Source organism: Oryctolagus cuniculus, chromosome 10 (assembly GCF_051225735.1).
Source record: "Oryctolagus cuniculus isolate XC-2025 breed Fujian yellow rabbit chromosome 10, ASM5122573v1, whole genome shotgun sequence".
NCBI lineage: Eukaryota > Metazoa > Chordata > Mammalia > Lagomorpha > Leporidae > Oryctolagus > Oryctolagus cuniculus.
Window position 1 is genome coordinate 116,781,847 of NC_142876.1, and position 21,953 is coordinate 116,803,799.

The window sequence follows — 21,953 nt, forward strand, 5'->3', positions numbered from 1 at the left end:
CACTGTTTGAGTAGTAGTTTTACCATTAATTCTCATAGTACAACACATTAAGGGCAGAGGTCCTACATGGGGAGCAGGTGCACAGTGACTCCTGTTGTTGATTTAACAATTGACATACTTATTTATGACGTCAGTAATCACTTGAGGCTCTTGTCATGAGCTGCCAAGGTTATGGAAGCCTCTTGAGTTTGCCAACTCTGATCTTATTTCGACAAGGCCATAATCAAAGTGTAAGTTCTCTCCTCCCTTCAGAGAAAGGTACTGCCTTCTTTGATGGCCTGTTCTTTCCACTGGGATCTCACTCACAGAGATCTTTCATTTAGGTCATTTTTTTTTTTTTTCCAGAGTGCCTTGGCTTTCCATGCCTGCGAAACTCTCATGGGCTTTTTAGCCAGACCTGAATGCCTTAAGGGCTAATTCTGAGGCCAGAGTGCTGTTTAGGGTTTTTGCCATTCTATGAGTCTGCTGTGTATCCTGCTTCCCATGTAGGATCATTCTCTCCTTTTTAATTCTATCAGTTATTTGCAGACACTGGTCGCAGAACTCTTCTCTTGTTTAAATATTTCCCTTTTATGTTTTTTCAAATCCTCTTTAGTAAAAAAGCACGTTTAGATTGGAATACGGATGCCGCCTCCTTGATTGGAGAAGAACTTCAAGTAGATTTCCTGGATCACGTTCCCCTCACCACACACAACTTTGTAAGTTGCAGATCTCTCCTCTCTGGGTGGCACAGTAGATTCTTTGCCTGGTGTGATAGGAATTTTTCAGAGGTAATAAGTGATACTTTGTTAGATTATTTAAAGCTGTAGTTATGCCATTGTTTACAATAAAGTGATTTAAATTTCATTAGAGAGATAATTTCTATTGATGAATTTTACAAATGTTGCAAACAGGATTCTTCATTTTGTAATAATAGTAAAACTTCTGCAGGCCAAGTTTACTTTGTCTTCTGTCAGTTTTTGTTTATTCAGCATTATTTGTACTTGTGTTCTGTTGTAGGCCCGAAAGACGTTCCTGAAGCTTGCCTTCTGTGACATTTGTCAAAAGTTCCTCCTCAATGGATTTCGATGTCAGACTTGTGGCTACAAATTTCATGAGCACTGTAGCACCAAAGTACCTACTATGTGTGTCGACTGGAGTAATATCAGACAGCTCTTGTAAGGCATCGTCCTTTCTTTCAGAGAATGTAGGAATAGGGAATATAAACACTTTTGAAGGTGATTATTGTACGTTTTGACTGAATAGTCAGACTTTCAGTCTTGTTAACTTGCATTGTAACCTGAAAACCATCAACTTTAGAATCATGGTTATGAAACTAGTTAATTTTAGTGTGGCATTATAACTCTAAAGTGAGCTGTTACACCTGTTATCTTCAAATAGGCACCAGTGAGCTGTCAGTCAGTAAGGTAAGGAACAAAGGGTTATGAAAATTGGAAGAATTATTTCTGGTCTTTCTTTGAAAGATTATTTATTTGAAAAGCAGAGTTAGAAGAAGACAGAAAGATGCACAGATGTGTCAGAATCTCAGTGTTGATTACTGACTGTCACTGCCTCTGAGCCTCAGTTTCCTCATCTGGAGAAAGAAGGTACTGACTTTGCTGCAGTGTTCTTGTGAGGATCAGCCACAGTCACCACGTGGGAAATCGCTGAGCACTACTGTCCAGCCTAGAAAGTGTCCACTTAGCACAATATTACTTTTCCTATTTTTTTGAAATAAATTGTTCATTTTCCTTTGTTTGAAAGGCACAGAGAGACAGATCTTTCATCTACTGATTCATTCCCCAAATGCTTATAATAGCAGGGGCTGGGCCATGTCGAATCCAGGAACAAGGAACTCCAGCTGGGTCTCCCACATGGGTGGCAGGGACGCAAGTCCTTGAGCCATCACCTGCTGCCTCCCAGGTGCATTAGCAAGGAGCTGGGTTGGAAGACAGTAGTGGGACTTGAACTTGCACTCCACTGTGGAATGCAAGCATCCCAAGTACGGCTTAACCTGCTACACCACAGTACTGGCCTCACGTTTCCTCTTATATGTCACTTTTTTGTACCAAATAGGATTTATTCTTCATGTTTTTATCTTTTCATCTATATCTTTCCCTAGCAAGTGTGTTCAGAAGAGCTGTGTATGATGCAGGTTGTACAGTGTCCTGTGTTAGCTTTATAAAAAGTTGTTTTGGTATAGTCACACTGCACTATTTCCTACTGGAATTTATGTTCATTGACAGGACCATAGTCACATTCTGTAATCATTCAAGCCCAAATGTTTGGATTATTGTTTTCTTTAATCTTGGTACCTAAAAAGGTAGCAGAAAACGTGATGGGGAAGTTGAGTAGCAGTGAAGAGTTTACAAGGCAAAGCATAACAATTGTTTGTAAAATTGACACACATTGGGGCTGGTGCTGTGGCATAGTGGATGAAGCCACTGCCTGTGGCTTGGGCTTCCCATAAAGGGGCTGGTTCTAGTCCCAGCTGCTACACTTCGTATCCAGCTCCCTGCTAACGAGCCAGGAAAAGCAGCAGAAGATGGCCTAAGTGCTTGGGCCCCTGAACTCACATGTGTGACCTGGAAGAAGCTCTTGGCTCCTGGCTTCAGATCAGCTCAGCTGTGGCCATTGCTGCCATTTGGGGAGTGAGCCAGCAGATAAAAGATCTCTCTCTCTCTCTCTCTCTGAGTCTACCTTTCAAATAAATAAATCTTTTTTTTTTTTTTTTTTTTTTTTTGACAGGCAGAGTGGACAGTGAGAGAGAGAGAGAAAGGTCTTCCTTTGCCGTTGGTTCACCCTCCAATGGCCGCCGGGGCCGGCGCACTGCGGCCAGCGCACCGCGCTGATCCGATGGCAGGAGCCAGGTGCTTCTCCTGGTCTCCCATGGGGTGCAGAGCCCAAGCACTTGGGCCATCCTCTACTGCACTCCCGGGCCACAGCAGAGAGCTGGCCTGGAAGAGGGGCAACCGGGACAGAATCCGGCGCCCCAACTGGGACTAGAACCCGGTGTGCTGGCGCCGCAAGGCGGAGGATTAGCCTAGTGAGCTGCAGTGCCAGCCCAAATAAATAAATCTTAAAAAAAAAATTATTACACATCTGTATGCCACTCTTTCTCTGATTTTACTTAGATTGTTTCCAAACTCCACCATTGGTGATAGTGGGGCCCCAGCACTACCTTCTTTGACGATGCGTCGGATGCGAGAATCTGTTTCCCGGATGCCTGTTAGGTAATTTTTTATTTATAGCCCTTCCTTTGAAAACTTGTGTTGGGGGTGGGTAGCTTTGAAAGCCCAAATACCAAGAAGAGGACTTCTCTTGCATCCCCTTTCTTTGTGTGAAACATTTGCTGCTTTTGTGGAACTTGATATTGGTGTAGAAATCTCTCGTTATGGTCTCAGAGTTCTTAGATTCTGTGAAGTGATTCTGACTTCAATTCCTTCTGGTTATCATAGCACATTCCTTAGTATCTCATTACATTTTAAAGAACTTGAGATTCTGCCTTTCTTGATAGTGAGCCGAGCTTCACTGGGAAGGCTCAACAAGCTCAATACCACGTGACTGAGTAAAAATAACACCCTCCGTTCTGGAATCCTTGTTGTCGATGCGTTGTTAAACCACAGTAGTTAGTGGATTGCTGTGTAAAAGAATCTAGATTTGTCAGTATAAATATCCTTTCTGATATGCCTGTGAATTTGTGTATAACTTGTCTTTACTCTGTGTTCCAGTTTCAGGGTTTTGTTGAGTTTATGTTTTCCCAAATGTTAACACATTAATTGAGAGCCTAGAGTACATCTGTGTCTGTCCGGAGTATCTGACTTGAACGCATATGTAACTGGATGACATTTAATGGCCCTTGTATAACTACCATGAAATTAGTAAAGACAGCTGTATCTCAGAGAATTCAGTTTGAAATCATAACTGGACATCCATGTGCGACTTTTGTTTGTTGATATTTGAAAAGAAAATCTGGTCAAAAATCTGTACTTATTTTACTTATTTATTTGAGAGGTAGAGTTACAGACAGTGAGAGGGAGAGACAGAAAGGTCTTCTATCCACTAGTTCACTCCCCAATTGGCCGCATCAGCTGGAGCTATGCCAATCCAGCCAGGAGCTTCTTCTGGGTCTCCCATGGGGGTGCAGGAGCCCAAGTACTTGGGCCATCTCCTACTGCTATCCCAAGCCTTAAGCAGAGAGCTGGATTGGAAAAGGAGCAGCTGGGACTAGAACCTGTGCCCATATGGCACTGCAGGTGGAGGATTAACCTATTGCACCATAGCGCCTGCCTCTGTAATTACCTCTTTTTTTTTTTTTTTTTTTTTTTTTTTGACAGGCAGAGTGGATAGTGAGAGAGAGAGACAGAGAGAAAGGTCTTCCTTTTGCCGTTGATTCACCCTGATCACGCTGATCTGAAGGCAGGAGCCAGGTGCTTCTCCTGGTCTCCCATGCGGGTGCAGGGCCCAAGCATTTGGGCCATCCTCCACTGCACTCCCCATGCCACAGCAGAGAGCTGGCCTGAAAGAGGGGTAACTGGGACAGAATCCAGCACCCCGACCGGGACCAGCCCGGTGTGCCGGCTCCGCAAGGCAGAGGATTAGCCTATTGAGCCATGGCGCCGGCCTGTAATTACCTCTTAAGATTAGAAAAAGCCAGGCCTCTGAAGGCATACACAAAGAATTGTGTGAGAAGGCAGTTTTTTTTTTTTTTTAAGATTTATTTTATTTATTTGAAAGAGTTACAGAGAGAGAGATAGAGACAGAGTGAGAGGTCTTCCATCTGCTGGTTCACTCCCCAGATGGCCGCAACGGCTGGAGCTGCGCCAATCTAAAACCAGGAGCTTCTTCCTGGTCTCCCACGTGGGTTCAGGGCCCAAGGACTTGGGCCATCCTCCACTGCACTACTGGGCCATAGCAGAGAGCTGGATCCGAAGAGGAGCAGCCGGGACCAGAACCGGCACCCACATGGGATGCCAGCGCTTCAGGCCAGGGCTTTAACCTGCTGTGCCACGGCGCTGGCCCCAAGAAGGCAATTTTTCAAGGCAACAGATAGCCTTTTTCCCCTTGAATTCATACATGAGTATTACCTGAATGTAACCAGAGCTCAAATTAATCTTTAGAGCGAATAATGAAAATGCTACATTTCTTAATGCATGTACCAGTTTAGTTTGCAGGAGCAAAGCACTGGCTACAAGAGACCAGTGATTAATTTCATAATTAAATGTTGCAATCTAAATACTGAATTCATGATCATTTGTAAAGGAAAACAAGGTATGTGCTTGTAACTCTTGTGTGTTAGATGCAGGGTGATAGAATGCACAGAGTGTACAATCCTGACCTTTATGCAGATGAACATAACAGGTCTAACCATCTGTTTAAAAAGTTCTCTGTTTAGTCTAAACTGGGCAGGTTCCAGGTAGGTTAGTAGTTGGTGCTGTGGTTGGCAAATGTTAATTGCTTCTTTTGCAGCGATGCTGTAAAGATTTGAAGAAGAAAACTTATGATGTTCTCCTTTCTATTTGAGTTGCAAGCACATGTGTTATTTTCCTTCCTAAAATTTGTATGTACAAACACCTAGACAGAATTTTTAAATGGCCCATATTGAAAGAAAAATATTTTGCCAAAGGTTGTACAAAGTTTACACCTAAGTGTCTTGGTGAAGTAGATAGTTTATAGATGACCACTGGGGAGGACTGAGTGCCAATCATGGAATTTTTCTTCTCCTACCCCAGTTCCCAGCACAGATACTCCACACCCCATGCCTTCACATTCAACACCTCCAGTCCCTCCTCAGAAGGCTCCCTGTCCCAGAGGCAGAGGTCGACGTCCACACCTAATGTCCACATGGTCAGCACCACCCTGCCTGTGGACAGCAGGATGATTGAGGTAACAGGGCCCTGTGCGGGTGGGGATGAGTGTCAGTCGGTTAAAAAGGGGCGGGGATGATTGTCACAGCAGAGAGTTTGGCCTTCACACCTGATTGGGAATTGTGCAGTGCTTTCCCAGACCCGTGGGCTTCTAAAATTTGTGTTGTAGACTGGCTTATTAATCCACTTGGTACGTATCATTCAACTAAAACCTCCTGAAGAAGTGTTCACATTTGAACTCATTCTTTCTGTGTCAGATTTGAATACAGTTTCAGTGAGCTGCTACATAAGACAGTGTCAGAAACAAAATAATAGTGATAGAGAACTGCAGACTCTTGACAAATTTTAAGTGTTTTTATTCTGACATTAAGGGGTGGAGTCCTAGGATTTTAATAAGCAGGGGAGTTGTAAAAACTAGTGTTTTCAAACTGCGTTTTCTTTTCTTGGCTTTTTGTATGTTCTGTTTATTTTGTTTGCTTTCTACTTCATCTTTAATAACAATTGAATACATTTAAAATACTTCCTTTGTTCTTTATTCTTCTTTATTTTTCATTGCTTTGGACCAGAATAACAGCCTGAATGCTTCTCCCAGGGCGTGGTCCAGACGGTTTGGTTTGAGGGGAAGAGTAGGTATTTTTCTTCATGCCTTTGCTTTCTTGTAATTAACAGGATTGCTAAGACTATCAGACAGTAGATTACCGAAAATGAGCCTGTTGATAAGATAAATTATATTTCTTTTCAGAATTGTTTTTATATTTTCTATTTTGGCAATAGGTTATATGAGAGTAAAGAAATACTACATAGGGTATTGCTAGTAGGGAAATTTCTCAAGTTGGACTTTGAAGCCAAGGTCATTAAAATATAATAAATTGCAACCAAAAAGTAATGTTCAGCTTTTTTAGTTGGTGCTCGCATCAGTATTCTCTGTATGCCTTAGAAACCACATTGTACCAGTTTGGTTGATAGGCCTTGGAAATCCTTTATGAAGGATTGTCAGAGATACCTGTGTTATCTTTGTGTGGTGCACTGTCCCTCTGAAAACCTGCCACAGGCAGTTTCTCACTCCGATTTCAAATCACTTAAGACAATTGTCCTGTGACGATGAGAGAAGGTTGTGTAAACTGTGGGATTTATTGTTTCTATTTTATCACTATGGTTAGTTCTGTTACTAACACAGTAACACATCAGCTACTGTTTTTTTGTAATATGTGATTTGTTTCTGTGTAAATATTTGGAAGGAGCACTGGAAGTGCAAGTTCTCTAATTTTTGGTACAGAATAACACAGCTGTTAGGCTTCATCCTTTCTTTAGAAGCAGAATAAATTTTGAATCCTAATACTTTGTGTGTTACTACATTTTTACCAACATCTTTAATTTTTTAAAAATGTTTATTTTTATCTGCTTGGAAGGTAGAGTGACACAGAGAGAGAGGGAGAGAAGGAGAGAAGATAGATTGTATGTTCCATCCACGGCTTCACTCCCCAGATACATGCAACAGTCAGGCCAAAGCCAGGATCGTGGAATTTTATTTGACTCTCCTGCACGGTGGGCAGGACACAAGTACTTGAACCATCATCTGCTGTTGCTCAGGATCCATTAGCAGGTAGCTGGATTAGAAGTGGAGCAGCCAGGACTTGAACCAAGCACTCTGATGTGGGATACAGCTATTGTAAGCTTAACCCACTGTTGTTTAAAGTTAGCACTTTTAAAGTGATGTTGTATTTTGTTTTTTTTAAAGGCAGAGTTACAAAGAGATATCAGAGGGAGTGCTTTAACAGGGAGCTGGATGAGAAGTGGAGCAGCTGGGACTTGAACTTGTGCTCATACGGGATGCTGGTGTCCTGGATGGTGGCTTCTACTTCTGCGCCACAGCACTGGCCAGCATTGTTGCCTGTTTAAAATTTTTGTAATTCTTTTTAATTATTGAGGACAAATTGATCTAGCTGTGGACATCACCACAGAATAAAATAGAAGGAATATAATAGATACAGGGAAGAAAATTACTGTGACTTTAAGGAAAAGTCCTAGCACATAACTGGGAGTGTAATTCTAGTTAATAAAAATTCATTTCGTTAGATTTGACTGAAAACAACAGATAGGATAACGAAGCTACAGTTGCTGAATATTCACCTGAAGTTCAGGTTATTGTTAGCCAATGTTTTGTGTGCCCCACAATCATGCTGATTCTACATGTTAACAACATTTGTATTCTTAGACTTCTACTTTCTCTGCTTGCAGACATGCTTAATTTGTGTGTGGTGAATTTGTATTCTTAAACCTCTGTTGCAGATTGTAAAGATTAGTTAGATTTGAGAACCAGAACGAGGCTCTACTGATAAATTTTGAAGAATCTTGGATTGGGAGAGTCTTAAAGGGTGGAGGAACAAACAGCTGATTTATGATTCTTCATCTTTGGTAAAGCTGTCAGAGTGTTTTAGTAACAGTTGAATGAACAAATATTTTGTGCATACTCTTAGGTTATACAAAGAAGATAGTCCAGCCAGCGCCGCGGCTCACTAGGCTAATCCTCTGCCTTGTGGCGCCGGCACACCAGGTTATAGTCCCGGTCAGGGCGCCGGATTCTGTCCCGGTTGCCCCTCTTCCAGGCCAGCTCTCTGCTGTGGCCCGAGAGTGCAGTGGAGGATGGCCCAAGTGCTTGGGCCCTGCACCCCATGGGAGACTAGGATAAGTACCTGGCTCCTGCCATCGGATCAGCGCGGTGTGCCGGCTGCAGCGCGCTGGCTGCAGCGGCCATTGGAGGGTGAACCAACGGCAAAGGAAGACCTTTCTCTCTCTCTCTCTCTCTCTCTCTCTCACTCTCACTCTCTCACTGTCCACTCTGCCTGTCAAAATAAAACAAAACAAAACAAAAAAAGAAGATAGTGAGAAATAAGCTTTTTGAGAACAGGAGGCCAGTGTGGTCATACATTATTCTATTGCACTGCAAGTGAAGATCTTTTAAATTGGGATTCACATCTCAAGGTCTTCCTGTGACTGACTTAATTTTTTTTCCTAGAGATGCCCTCAGGCATCTTACACATTTATTGTTTTTCTTGTGTGTTTTGTTTGTTTCTTTGTTTATTTTGTTAAGATTTATTTATTTGAAAGGCAGAGTTTCAGAGAGGCAGAGGCAGAGAGAGAAAGGTCTTCGATCCGCTGGTTCACTCCCCAACTGGCTGCAACGGTTGGAGCTGCACTGATCTGAAGCCAGGAGCCAGGAGCTTCTTGGGGTCTTGAATGTCAGTGCAGGGGCCCAAGGACCTGGGCCATCCTCTGCTGCTTTCCCAGGCCACAGCAGAGATCTGGATAGGAAGTGGGAGCAGCCAGGACTAGAACTGGTACCCATTTAGGATGCTGGCACCGCAGGCGGAGGAATAACCTATTGCGCCACAGTGCCAGCCCCCCCCCCCCATATTTATTTTTAAAGTTCTTAGTTTTCAAAAGCCCCCTGTGGTTTAAACTCTTTTCCAAATAGTTTATTCTAATAAGTTCTTTTTAGTCCTCTACTGGCTATGCCAGCTTGGCCACATCCCTTTACCTGTTGAGATGTGTTTTCTCACATGTAAGATGTAGATTTTAAACTGTTGCTAGCCTTTGCAGCTGTCCCGTAATTTTAGGCTTGGGTAAAGTATGTAGTGATGGTACTTAACCTCGAATCAAATCCAGCTTCTAGTTATGGGAACTTACTGTAACTCCTAGTGAAATCAGAGTTTTCCTGGCGCCAGCTCCCCCCTCCCTCTCCCTTTTTTTGAGCATCACTGGAGCAAGATCTTTGTCTTTGGAAAGCTGGTAACTTTGCTGGCCTTACTTCAGAGAATGTACTTGCTGTGTTCATTGCTGTCATCTGAGAAAAGTATGTGGTTTCCATTGTCATGAAATATTATCAGTCCTCATAATATTTGATAAACAACCAGTCTTGAAGATCTTGGCCTTTGACATTGGTATATTTAATCAGGGAAAGTTAAGTAGCCTGAGTAGTTAGACTTTTTGTGTATAATCCAGTTTTTTTTTTTTTTTCCTTGCAAATCCTCCATTCTTTGCCCTTCCCCAGAGTGAAACTTGTCTAGTGTACAAGGTGACCGACCTTTTTTTTTTTTTTTTTTTTTTTTCTGTTTCAGGATGCAATTCGAAGTCACAGTGAATCAGGTACTTTTCCATAATTATTTTCAGATAGTAATTGGCTTTTTCTTTTTATGCTGTGTATCTTCTGTTGGCTCATCCATGTGTGGATCTGTTTGTCTTGTCTATTAAGGCTCACCTTCAGCCCTATCCAGCAGCCCCAACAATTTGAGCCCAACAGGCTGGTCACAGCCCAAAACCCCTGTGCCAGCACAGAGAGAACGGGCACCAGGATCTGGAACACAGGAGAAAAACAAAATTGTGAGTATTGCTACCCGTACTTCCCGCCTGCTTGAGTTCAGTAAGAAAAACCTGGTTGGAAGTTAGAATGCTTTTCACTTATTTTGAGACAGGACTCTAATAAGTACGTTTTATAAAAGAGATCATAAATGTCAGTGCCATTTTCGGCATGCTTCCATTGGACAACTTGCCAATTCGCTGCTACTGAAACAGTGTTTTCTCAGAAGCCAGAAGTGGGATTATGGTTTCTATGCCTCTTTAAAAGCTGTGGGAACAGGTGGGGTTGGGTAGATCCTTTCTTTGATGCGCTTGCTATAAACAGCCTGCTACGTGCCCTGGAGTGTTTGATCTCTGCTTGTTTCAGAGGCCCCGTGGACAGAGAGATTCCAGCTATTACTGGGAAATAGAAGCCAGCGAAGTGATGCTCTCCACTCGGATTGGATCTGGCTCCTTTGGAACTGTTTATAAAGGCAAATGGCATGGTGAGTTCAGGGCCTTCCCTTTGCTGTGGGGCTTCAGTGAGGCCAGCGTGCAGCCCAGAGCGGCCAGCAGACTCCGTGTGCTCTTTGGCCCACAGTGGTGCTCTCCCATGGAGAGTGGCTTACGCCTGAAGATTGGACCGTCATATTCCTGAAATTTCATGGGACTTGTTTTAGATTCATAGTACTTCAGTTTGGATGATAAGATTCTTTAGATAGAAATGAGTGAATAAGATAGGAGTTCCACAGTCAGATGTCAGGGGTACTTTCTCCTTATAAACTGGTTACATACAAGCTGCATGTGGGGCCTGCTGTGATGCACCTTAAATGGGCAGAAATCTGCTTCTCTGTCGGCGGGGGAGCGTGGATTCTGGAAGTGTGAGGTTGGAAAGGATCGCAAAACTGAGGTCTGGAGAGTCGGGCTAACTTGCTTGCCCATGGCCAGTGAAGTTGGCATAGCAAAGCTAAGAATTCTTGAAACAGCTTCTCTTTGTTGTGCCCTAGGGTTAGTTGTGGGCATCCCTGTCCAGCAGGGAATGCATAGACTGAATTCTTGAATCTATGCACTGTTGTTTTCCTTACTTTGATGGGAGCTTTGACACTTGGGAGAAAGGTTCTGTTTAACTTTTGTAGCCGCAGCTTGTGTATTTGAGCAGTGTAATTAGCACTTATCTCAAGTTTTTACTGCTTCTGGCTTTAGGATGTTAGCAAGTTATAAATGTAGTATATTCTCAAAATCTCATCTTTTCGACATTCAGGTTATAACACAACAAGATCTTACAGTGCATGGGTTGCCTGCATTTCTAGCTTGGATTCCAGCATAATTTTTTTAAGGGTTTTTTCTTTGTTAGAGTTACAGAGAGGGAAGGAAAAGGGGGGGGGTGGGCAGAGGCTTGTTCCACAAATGGCCACAATGGCCAGGGCTTGGCTAGGCTAAAGCCGGGAATTTCTTCCATGTCTCCCATGTGGGTGCAGGGGCCCAAGCACTTGGGCCATCCTCCACTGCTTTCCCAGGGGCATTCGCTGGGAGCTAGAGTAGAAGTGGAACCATCAGAATGCAAAATGATGCCCATATGGTATGGTGCCATCATAACCCACTATGCCACAGCGCCAGTCCCCATAGCTGTCTTCTTTTTTTTTAATTAATTTATTCGAAAGGCAGAGTTACAAAGAGGCAGAGAAAGAGAGAGAGACATCAGAGAGAGATCGATCTTCCATCTGCTGGTTCACTCCCAAATGGCCTCAACAGCCAAAGCTGGGCCAATCAGCAGCCAGGAGCCAGGAGCTTCTTCTGGGTCTCCCACCTGGGTGCTGCGGCATAAGGATTTGGACCATATTCTGCAGCTTTCCCAGGTGCATCAGCAGGAAGCTGGATCAGAAGTGGAGCAGCTGGGACTTGAACCGGCACCCCTATGGGATGCCAGCACTGCAGGTGGCGCCTTTACTCGCTACACCACATTGCCGGCCCCCAGACTATGGCTTATTTCTGGGGAAGATGGCACAGAAGTCTGTGCTCCCCTCGATTTTGAGACTCTCTAACTTCCAAATGTGTCTCCTTTTCAGAGCTTAAAAGCTCACACTATTGAGAGAAAACAGAAGCTCATCAGTAGGACTGTGTGTTAGTGCCTTGTGAAACTTTGAGTGGCCAGATAAAAGTGTTCAACCAAAGGAAACTTTAAATTGGATACAATGTAAACTCCACCTATTGGCTTTTAGCCAGAGCTTTTAGAATGTGGTATTAAAATGATGTGCTGCTCCTAATGGAAGTATTAAGCACAATACCCACTGCTCTAGTTCCTGCAAGTACTGGCAGTCTTGCTGTCTCAGACACAGCACTGTATCCTACAAAATGCTGTGCTACTCTTTATCCCTTTACAGCATTTGACATATCTTCCTTACAACAGTGTCTTTTCCCTGGGATTTTGGAGATAGACCAGTAGTATACTGGATGCAATTTTAAAAGAAAAACTAATCATCCTACATAGAATTTACAGCATTCAGTCCCATGCCCTTAAGGAACCAGAGAGTTCTCAAATGATCAGTTACATGTGGCACAAACCCAGGTATTAATGAGCATAAGGTACTCAGAAAACCGAGGCGTTTTCTCAGTTTTCAACACCTAAAAATTTTTTTTTTTTTTTTTTTTTTTGACAGGCAGAGTTAGACAGTGAGAGAGACAGAGAGAAAGGTCTTCCTTCCATTGGTTCACTCCCCAAATGGCTGCTATGACCGGCGCTGCACTGATCTGAAGCCAGGAGCCAGGTGCTTCCTCCTGGTCTCCCATGCGGGTGCAGGGGCCCAAGCACTTGGGCCATCCTCCGCTGCATTCCCGGGCCACAGCAGAGAGCTGAACTGGAAGAGGAGCAACTGGGACTAGAACCCAGCGCCCATATAGGATGCCGGTGCCGCAGGTGGAGGATTAACCAAGTGAGCCATGGCGCCGGCCCCAACACCTAAAATTTGAATGCTCCATTCACTGGACGTTCTTAACTTCCTTTACTTTTGGCATTTGTTAAGATAATTATGAGGGGCCCACGCTGTGGCATAGCGGGCAAAGCTGCCGCCCACAGTGCCAACATCCCATACGAGTGCCACTCCACGTCTTGGCAGTTCCACTTCTGATCTAGCTCTCTGCTGTGGCCTGCAAAAGCAGTGGAAGATGGCTCAACTCCTTAGCAGATTCTCCATCCGAAGATTGTTTCCATTTATTTAAATAAAAAACAAAGAGAATGTACCCATCGAGTGGTTCATTTCCCAGATGCCTGTAATGGCTGGGGCTGAAGCTGGGAACTGGGAACTCAGTTCAGGTCTCCCACAAGGGTGGCAGGAATCCGGTCAGTTGAGCCATCATGGCTGCCTTCCAGGGTCTGCAGTAGCAGGAAGCTGGAGTCAGAAGCAAGAGCTTGGAATCGAAACCAGGTACTCGGACATGGGATCCAGGCTCCTAACTGTTAGACTGAGTGCCTGACCCAAAGGGTTTTTTTTTTTTTTTTTTTTAAGATTTTATTTATTTATTTGAGAGGTAGAGTTACAGACTGTGAAAGGGAGGAGGTGGGGAGAGAGAGGGGGGTCTTCCATCCGCTGGTTCACTCCCCAAATGGCTGCAACAGCCGGAGCTGGGCCGATCTGAAGGCAGGAGCCAGGAGCTTCTTCCAGGTCTCCCATGTGGTGGCAGAGACCCAGGGACTTGGGCCATCCTCCGCTGTATTCCCTGGCGCATTAGCAGGGAACTGAACTGGAAGTGGAGCAGCCGGATGTGAACCAGCACCCATGTGGGATGCGCCGCAGTGCTGTCCCGGGAAGGTGTCTTAGAACTTGCTTGTGTAGAGGTTCCTTCACTTACAGTGGAGTTAGGTCCCAGTTAGCCCACTGACACATTGAAAATAATTCATGTGAAACGTGCATCGAATCCACCAGCCTACCAGGCACCACAGCCTAGCGGAGATCGGTGCTGGGGCTTCCTTTTATGATTACTGCGCTGGATGCCACCGCCACCGCCGCCGCCGCGCCCCACGTCTGAGACAGGACCGGACTGCGTAGCCCTAACCTGGCAGCAGCAAGTCACAGTTCTTAGGATGGTGTCTACTGAACGTGCCTCACGTGCACACCAGGTTAAAGCTTGAGAAATCTCAAGTGGAAACCTGACGCGTCAGGGCTGTCGGCGCTATATTTGCCTTTGACTGTGAAAGGAAAATGAGGATTTCTGGTTTATCGTTTACTGACTGCCTTATGAGCTGCCACCTTGATAAAAAGTTACCTGGGCCGGCGCCGTGGCTCAATAGGCTAATCCTCCACCTTGCGGCGCCGGCACACCGGGTTCTAGTCCCGGTCAGGGCGCCGGATTCTGTCCCGGTTGCCCCTCTTCCAGGCCAGCTCTCTGCTGTGGCCAGGGAGTGCAGTGGAGGATGGCCCAGGTGCTTGGGTCCTGCACCCCATGGGAGACCAGGAAAAGCACCTGGATCCTGGCTCCTGCCATCGGATCAGCGCGGTGCGCCGGCTGCAGCGGCAGCCATTGGAGGGTGAACCAACGGCAAAGGAAGACCTTTCTCTCTGTCTCTCTCTCTCACTGTCCACTCTGCCTGTCAAAAATAAAAAAAAAAATAAATAAAAATAAAAATAAAAAAAAAAAAGAAAAAATATTAAAAAAAAAAAAAGTTACCTGGCCATTTACCCTTGTCATTCATGTGACTTGTTGTGGTAAATGAGTAATCTTTAAATGTTGTGAGATTGCCATCTCTAAGGGTATTTGGATAATTGCAGAAGGAAATATGTTACCGTGTAGTTTGTACTTGTCTGAGAGATGGTCTGAAAGGGGTGAGCAGCAAGCAGTGTTACTGAACGCCTGTCAGGACTGTGGGCCAGGATGGAGACCGCCTTTGTTCTGGGGCCACTGCTGCTTCTGTAGACCTGGGGCCGGGCCAGGCCTGGGGTGCCAGATCTCTCCGCCAGAAGCGGTTTCTTGTTCTGTGCTGTGGGGATCTGAGTCTTCGTCGTGCCCCAGGCGAGGCGCCTCCCTAGAGCATCTGACAGCTTGTCAGTTTCCATTTAGAATCCAGTGTTTATTTCCTTTTTTATCCAGATTTTTTTAATGTCCAGGTATTCTAGTGGCTAGCAATGAACAAAACTTAAAATTTGGTTCTCTTACATAGTTTATATTCTAGTGGGAAAAATAAACAAACAAAAAGTAAAGACCGCAGTGGATTGCAGTGCTCAGGAAGTGGAGCACAGCAGGTGGAGTGGGGCGGGCTCTGTGCACAGGTGTTGGTCTGTAGGCATGGGGGGAATCTGGCATTTGTGTGGAGGCCTTCCCCTTCCTCTGGGGAGGGAGCTACAGAAGTGCAAAGTGGGCACTTTCTCTAACTCTGCCTGTCACTAGGCTAATCCTCTGCCTGTGGCGCCGGCACCCCGGGTTCTAGTCCCGGTCGGGGCGCCGGATTCTGTCCCAGTTGCTCCTCTTCCAGTCCAGCTCTCTGCTGTGGCCCGGGAGTGTGGTGGAGGATGGCCCAAGTGCTTGGGCCCTGAACCCATATGGGAGACCAGGAGGAAGCACCTGGCTCCTGGCTTCGGATTGGCGCAGCGCGCTGCCATGGCGGCAATGGAAGGAAGACCTTTCTCTCTCTCTAACTCTGCCTGTCAAAAAGAAAAGTTATGCAGAAGACTCTGGCTCTCCTGCTTAGTCCTGAGGGACTGGAGGTCAGTGCTGTTGTACACGTGGCTCATGTGTACCAGAACCATTTTCCTAGATGGACGCTCGCGCTGAATCTGGCACGCACTGTTGGCATCCCCCACCAACAGGCCTCCCCAGGCCACCTGGGCCCTTGGTAAGCCATGTGTAGGTGAATTGGATGAGAGCCAGCTTGGAGGTTGTGTTGAGCAGAGACTCACTGTAGCATTAGATAAAGCCACAGATCTCAGGAAAGCAGTTTGGGACCTATCGTAAGAGCCGTCTCTACCAGTTGGTGGTCCCCAAAAGTGAAATAAGTCTGTCGACAGAAAGACTGGAGGGGGCTACACTGTGTGTGAAGGAACGAAGTCAGCTCCCAGGTGTCATTCAGGTGATTCCTGGTTTGATGCTAAGAAGGCTGTGTTTTACTGAATTCATTTATCGTGAAATTTTGAGTCCTAAAAGAGCTTCAACCATTGTTATAAATAGAGCAATATAAAAACTTTTTTGGATGAAACTGCATCTTCTTTGCGTATTTTAATTCCAGCACAAAATAAGCAAAACTCCCCATGGTAACAACTTCCAACCCCATTGCCAAATGAAGGAGGGGATGGGGCTTCATAGCTCTTGTTTCTTGCCTTAGACACAAGGGCAGGGGGAGGACAGACCACCAGACACCACCGAGGGAGCCGCGGTGGCACTGTACAGAGGGCATCAGGTTTCTGAGTACCAATTTCTGATGTGCTTCTCCCGGATGGGACACACCTTGTCTCCCTCACGTGGGAACCGCATGGAGACCAGCTGCCCCGGGCGCTCCCACGGTCCTCCCAGCCTTCTCAGTGTATCGGCCCAGCTTGAACGCACGACGGATGCGGTGGAGGGATCAGGGGATCCTCCAGGAAGAAGCCGGAAGAGTAGCGCAGTTCGACAGCAGGGCCACCAGGCGCTCGACAGCTGTGTCATTCTTGCCTGCCTCAGCCTTAGCCGCAGCGTCTCCAGGGTGGTGTCAGCATGGATCTGCAGCTGCTCCCTGGCCTCACGTAGCCCACGGCAGAGGTGTCAGGTGCCAGTCCCAGGGCACAGGGTGAAGACGCGAGCCTATCGAGAGCGTCACCCTCTCAGCCTTCTTAGCGGAGATTCCTTCCGTGACCTTGCAGAAAGCGGCTGCAAAATGTGTAGCACATACAGTGGAATTGACCCTGGGTAGGCGGAAGGTGGTGCGAAGAGGCTGGCTTTCCTCACGGTGCTCGGCAGGCAGCTGTCGGTGTAGGAGATAGGACAGTCGCTGGAGTCACACAAGGTTCCAGTCCTGACGGGAGCACTGGTTTTTTGGCTGTGTGACCTTGAGCGAGAGCCTGACCTTCTCTGCTTGTTGGTGAAGTGAGGATAACAGTATTTACATCATAGGTCAGAAGTACACACAGTGCCAGGGTATAGCAAGCACTTGGTATTTATTAGGATTACTTTGTTTTAAAAGTTACTAATGTGCCAGGTTTTTTTTTTTTTTTAAAGATTTATTTATTTCAAAGAGTTACAGAGAGAGGTAGAGACAGAGAGAGAGGGCTTCCATCTGGTGGTTCACTCCCCAGATGGCTGCAGCGGCTGGAGCTGTGCTGATCAGGAGCCAGGAGCTTCTTCCAGGTCTCTCACGTGGGTGCAGGGGCCTAAGCACTTGGGCCATCTTCTGCTATCCTGGGCCACAGCAGAGAGCTAGAATGGAAGAGGAGCGGCTGGGGCTAGGACCAGCGCCCATATGGACTGCCAGCGCTTCAGGCCAGGGCTTTAACTCACTGCGCCGCTGCGCCACAGCACCGACCCCTTAGGATTACTTTTTTTTTTTTTTTTTTTTTTTTTTTTGACAGGCAGAGTGGACAGTGAGAGAGAGAGAGAGACAGAAAGGTCTTCCTTTGCCGTTGGTTCACCCTCCAATGGCCGGCGCGCTGCGGCCGGCGCACTGCGCTGATCCAAAGCCAGGAGCCAGGTGCTTTTCCTGGTCTCCCATGGGGTGCAGGGCCCAAGGACTTGGGTAATCCTCCACTGCACTCCCAGGCCACAGCAGAGAGCTGGCCTGGAAGAGGGGCAACTGGGACAGAATCCGGCGCCCCGACCGGGACTAGAACCCGGTGTGCCAGCGCCGCAGGCGGAGGATTAGCCTAGTGAGCCGGCCAGGATTACTTTTTTAAAAAAATTGTTTATTTGAAATGCAGAGGTAGAGAGAGGTCTTTCGTCTGCTGGTTTATTCCCTAGATGGCACAACAGCCGGGGCTGGGCCAGGCCAAATCCACAGTCAGGAGCTTGTCTTGGGTTTCCCACATGAGTACAGGGGCCCAACCACTTGGGCCATCTTAATCCGCTTTCCCAGGCCCTTAGCAGGGAGCTGTACTGGAAGTGGAGCTGCTGGGACACAGACCAGCACCTGTATGGGATGTGGCATCCCAGGCAGCAGCTTAATCCACTATGTCACAGCCCTGGGTCCTAGGATTAATGAAACTGAAGGCAAAGCTCAACTGCGGTACAGATCTTTGTATTTTCAAAGGAGCCACTTCAGATCTAAGCACGTGGATGCTGACTTTCATAGCTGCAGCTGCCGAATGCCTGCCGCCCTCTGTCCCATTCACGTCCTGTGCTGGTTTCAGCCCCACAGGCCAGAGTTGGCCGTTGCACGTGACCTCCCGTGGGACTGCTTCAAGCAAGCTGGGTGAAGGTGTGTAGGGTGTAAGAGCACTAACCTGGATCTTTTAGACACCTGGCTTAGAATTTTGCAGATTCCTTCCATCAGTACGGATACATGATTCGTTTTGATTGATTCCCTGTATCTTCCCTCAAATTAGGGAGTATTTGAAAAATAATGGTCATTCATCTGCTTGCACTGACTACAAACTAATTTGCAGGAGACGTTGCAGTGAAGATCCTTAAGGTCGTCGACCCAACCCCAGAGCAGCTGCAGGCCTTCAGGAACGAGGTGGCTGTCCTGCGGTGAGTTAGGGGCTGGCCTGGCCTGGCTGGCCCCCGGGCGGGGAACTGCAGAACCAGGGGCTGCGCCGGGAGGGCTGAACCTGAGTTGGTCAGAACTCAGCGCACAGGGCCTGTGGTTGGCCAGTCCTTCCTCCAGGGTGAAGGGCTCGAAATTTCTCCCCAGTTCCAAGGAAGATGCCCCTTTTCGTGACAATCCCATCTTGGGCACCCCTTAAATTCAGTAACCCAAGTCCTCCTGTCTCTGGGGTTTGGTTTGAGGTGAAGGGGTCTTACCTTTATCTTCATCTCCAAGAACCCTTTTCTAGCCAGATTGCCTCTGTGGGACTTCAAAACCTTCAGCTTTCAAACTCTCTAAGTCACTATTGAGACTTGTTAGGAGTATGGTGAATAGTGAGGGGTCCCCCAGGGCTGCTCAGAACACCAGCTGGACTTACCGGCGCCCTCTGCTGGGGAGTGTGGGCGGTGTCAATTTTCTTCCCTTTCCTTTGGCCAGCAAAACACGGCATGTGAACATCCTACTCTTCATGGGGTACATGACAAAGGACAACCTGGCAATTGTGACCCAGTGGTGTGAGGGCAGCAGCCTCTATAAACATCTGCACGTCCAGGAGACCAAGTTCCAGATGTTCCAGTTAATTGACATCGCCCGCCAGACAGCACAAGGCATGGAGTGAGTAGATGGCCTGGTGCCAAGCATTCACTTGTCCCAGAGTCAGAAAAGCCTTCTAAGGCCACAAGTGATTCTGCAACGACCGCGCACAACTGAAAACGGTCCCTGGGCTGGAGTGACCAGGAGTGAGAAGTTCGGGTTCCTCACCTAAGCTAGGCTGCCTCCTGGAGGCGCACGTTCGGGCTCTTGCTGTTACCTGTGTTTCAGCCTGAGACTGAGAACGTGCGGGGGCGCGTCCCTCCTGCCGGGGCAGTGTGCCAGGTCCCTGCTGCGCGTCTGGGGCACGGCCCTCCCACAGGCGGGTTTGAGCGGGTGTCACTTTCTAGGTTCTCTTCCTTGTAGAGAAGCAGTGAAGGGCTTGCCTGCCCCCTCTGTGCTGCAGGACCCATGCTTGAGTGGGAGCCATGTGCACGTGCACGAGCGTGTGCTTCCCTGGCCGCCCCGCCAGCGCGTCACAGAGCTCTGCAGGGATTCCTGTGCACAGAGGCCTGAGCCGGTCAGCACCGGCGCTTGCGGGGCTCACAGATTCCCACGTTGTAGTTTAAAATTCAGAGGGAAGCTGCCTTCTCTGCATATGTTTTTAAAGACTTATTTACTTATGTATGTATTAAGGCAGAGTAAGAGAGGGAGAGACAGATCGTCCATTTCTGGGGTCGTTCCCCCAATGGCCACAGCAGTCCGGAACTCCACTGGGTCTCCCAGGCGTATTAGCAGGGAGCTGGATCTGGAGGGGGACAGCTGGGACTTGAACCTGCCCTCCTCTAGAGGATGCCAGCATTGCCAGCAGCAGCTTAGCCTGCTGCACCAGCCTCTGCCTCCAGTATCTCTTAAGAAATAACTCGCCGGGATTACTTTAGAGAAAATATACTTGGACCATAATTCACATACCATAAAACTCACCCTTTGAAGAAGTATACAGCTCTGTGGTTTTACACTAAATGGAGAGCTGTGTAGCCATCGTCGCGCACTTGAGAATATTTTCATCAGCCCAGAAAGCTGTACCCTCAGCAGTCATCCCCAGCCGACAGTCTGGCTCGTCTCTGTGGATCTTACCTGTCGTGCATTTCCTGTAAGTGGATCTGGAGATCTCGCTTGGAGATACACAGCTGCGTACATGGTTGGTGGAGCCACGTCAGTGACGGCTTCCTTTCTGGGCTTGTCAGAACTACCTGAGTCAAACTGGTGCTTTAGAGGAGTCCGAGCGCGTCTGTACGGTGGCCTCACCTTCGAGGTGTGGATTGGGCTGAGCTGGCACAGGACCAGGGCCTGTAGTGACACCTCCCTGGGGACCTGCAAGCTTTCCAGTGGCTTTGCCTCTTAAGCTGCAGTTAGAAATGGCTTTCTACCCACGTCCCACAAACTGCTTTTAAAAATTTATTTTCCTTTCACAGCTACTTGCATGCAAAGAATATCATTCACAGAGACATGAAATCCAACAGTATCCTTTGGTTGCTGGGTTTAGTTTGATGTGTCAGTTTTTGTTTGTTTGTGTTTTTAGAGATTTATTTATCTGAAACACAGAGCTACAGAGAGAAGTAGACACAGAGAGAGGGAGGGAGAGAGAGAGAGAGAGAGAGAGAGGTCTTCCATCCATGGGTTCACTCCCCAAATCTGCTGTAACAGCCAGAGCTGGGCTGATCCAAAGCCAGGAGCAGGGAGCTCCTTCTGGGTTTCCTATGTGGGTGCAGAGCCCCAAGGACTTGGGCCATCCTTCGCTGCTTTCTCAGGCCACAGCACAGAGCTGGATTGGAAGTGGAGCAGCTGAGCCTTGAACTAGTACCCACATGGGATGTTGGCGTGGCAGGCCAGGGCTTTAACCTGCTGTGGCACAATGCCAGCCCTAGCTCTTCAGTTCTAAAGTAGGGAAACAGGAGCCTTTGGATCACCAGTGGCTCCTGGAGCAGGGGATTTCTTTTTTCTTTTTCTTTTTTTAATTACAAAAAGAGGCAAAAGACAGGAAGAAATTTCTTTCGAAAAACGAAATGTTAGGGTGTACCTTGGTGTGCCCAGAGTGATGCCGAGGGAAAGTCTGCTCTGGAAAGATTCTCACAAGTTGAGATACGTGTTTGGGTTAAACTTGAAAAAATCTAGTATTATACTGTTTATTGCTAAATTTAACTGGGCTTTTGTCTTTATTTTATTTCTAGTTGGTGGACAGTGTATATCTGGTCAGAAAGCAGCTATGAGCTAAAAGTTGCAAGATGGCCAAAATTATTCAGCTGTCTGTTTTCAACATCCAGAGGCGGTTTCTTTAGAGGAGACCCGTGGTCTCTGCCAGGTGTTTTTATAGAACGGAGCATGGAGAGAGGTGTTTTTCATGCTACAGAGAATAACTTTGAACAGTAAAGTCCACCACCCTCCCCAGCTCTTGGCTTCTTGGCCAACTAGAGGCGTAGGGGTTGTGTTGTCACAACATGAGACATGGCCTATGTTAGCTGTGAGACATGGGGTGTTTCTGG

At 47.0% G+C, this 21,953-nt stretch overlaps 1 protein-coding gene across 21 annotated transcripts in view; it reads left to right on the forward strand.

Annotated features, from left to right (window-relative positions):
* RAF1 (Raf-1 proto-oncogene, serine/threonine kinase) overlaps positions 1 to 21,953 on the forward strand; it is a 91,962-nt gene that overhangs the window by 67,500 nt on the left and 2,509 nt on the right. For 11 of the 21 annotated variants that reach the window (XM_089306629.1, XM_089306636.1, XM_089306628.1 and 8 more), the window contains 11 exons: positions 596 to 698; positions 1,000 to 1,157; positions 3,114 to 3,212; positions 5,712 to 5,865; positions 6,413 to 6,472; positions 9,965 to 9,992; positions 10,099 to 10,226; positions 10,570 to 10,687; positions 18,740 to 18,824; positions 19,318 to 19,494; positions 20,886 to 20,932. In XM_089306629.1, the coding sequence (XP_089162755.1) occupies positions 596 to 698; positions 1,000 to 1,157; positions 3,114 to 3,212; positions 5,712 to 5,865; positions 6,413 to 6,472; positions 9,965 to 9,992; positions 10,099 to 10,226; positions 10,570 to 10,687; positions 18,740 to 18,824; positions 19,318 to 19,494; positions 20,886 to 20,932 (1,157 nt within the window). The remainder of the gene's footprint in view (positions 1 to 595; positions 699 to 999; positions 1,158 to 3,113; positions 3,213 to 5,711; positions 5,866 to 6,412; positions 6,473 to 9,964; positions 9,993 to 10,098; positions 10,227 to 10,569; positions 10,688 to 18,739; positions 18,825 to 19,317; positions 19,495 to 20,885; positions 20,933 to 21,953) is intronic. The other 10 variants (XM_070051084.2, XM_070051087.2, XM_051851723.3 and 7 more) reach the window with 1 other exon arrangement.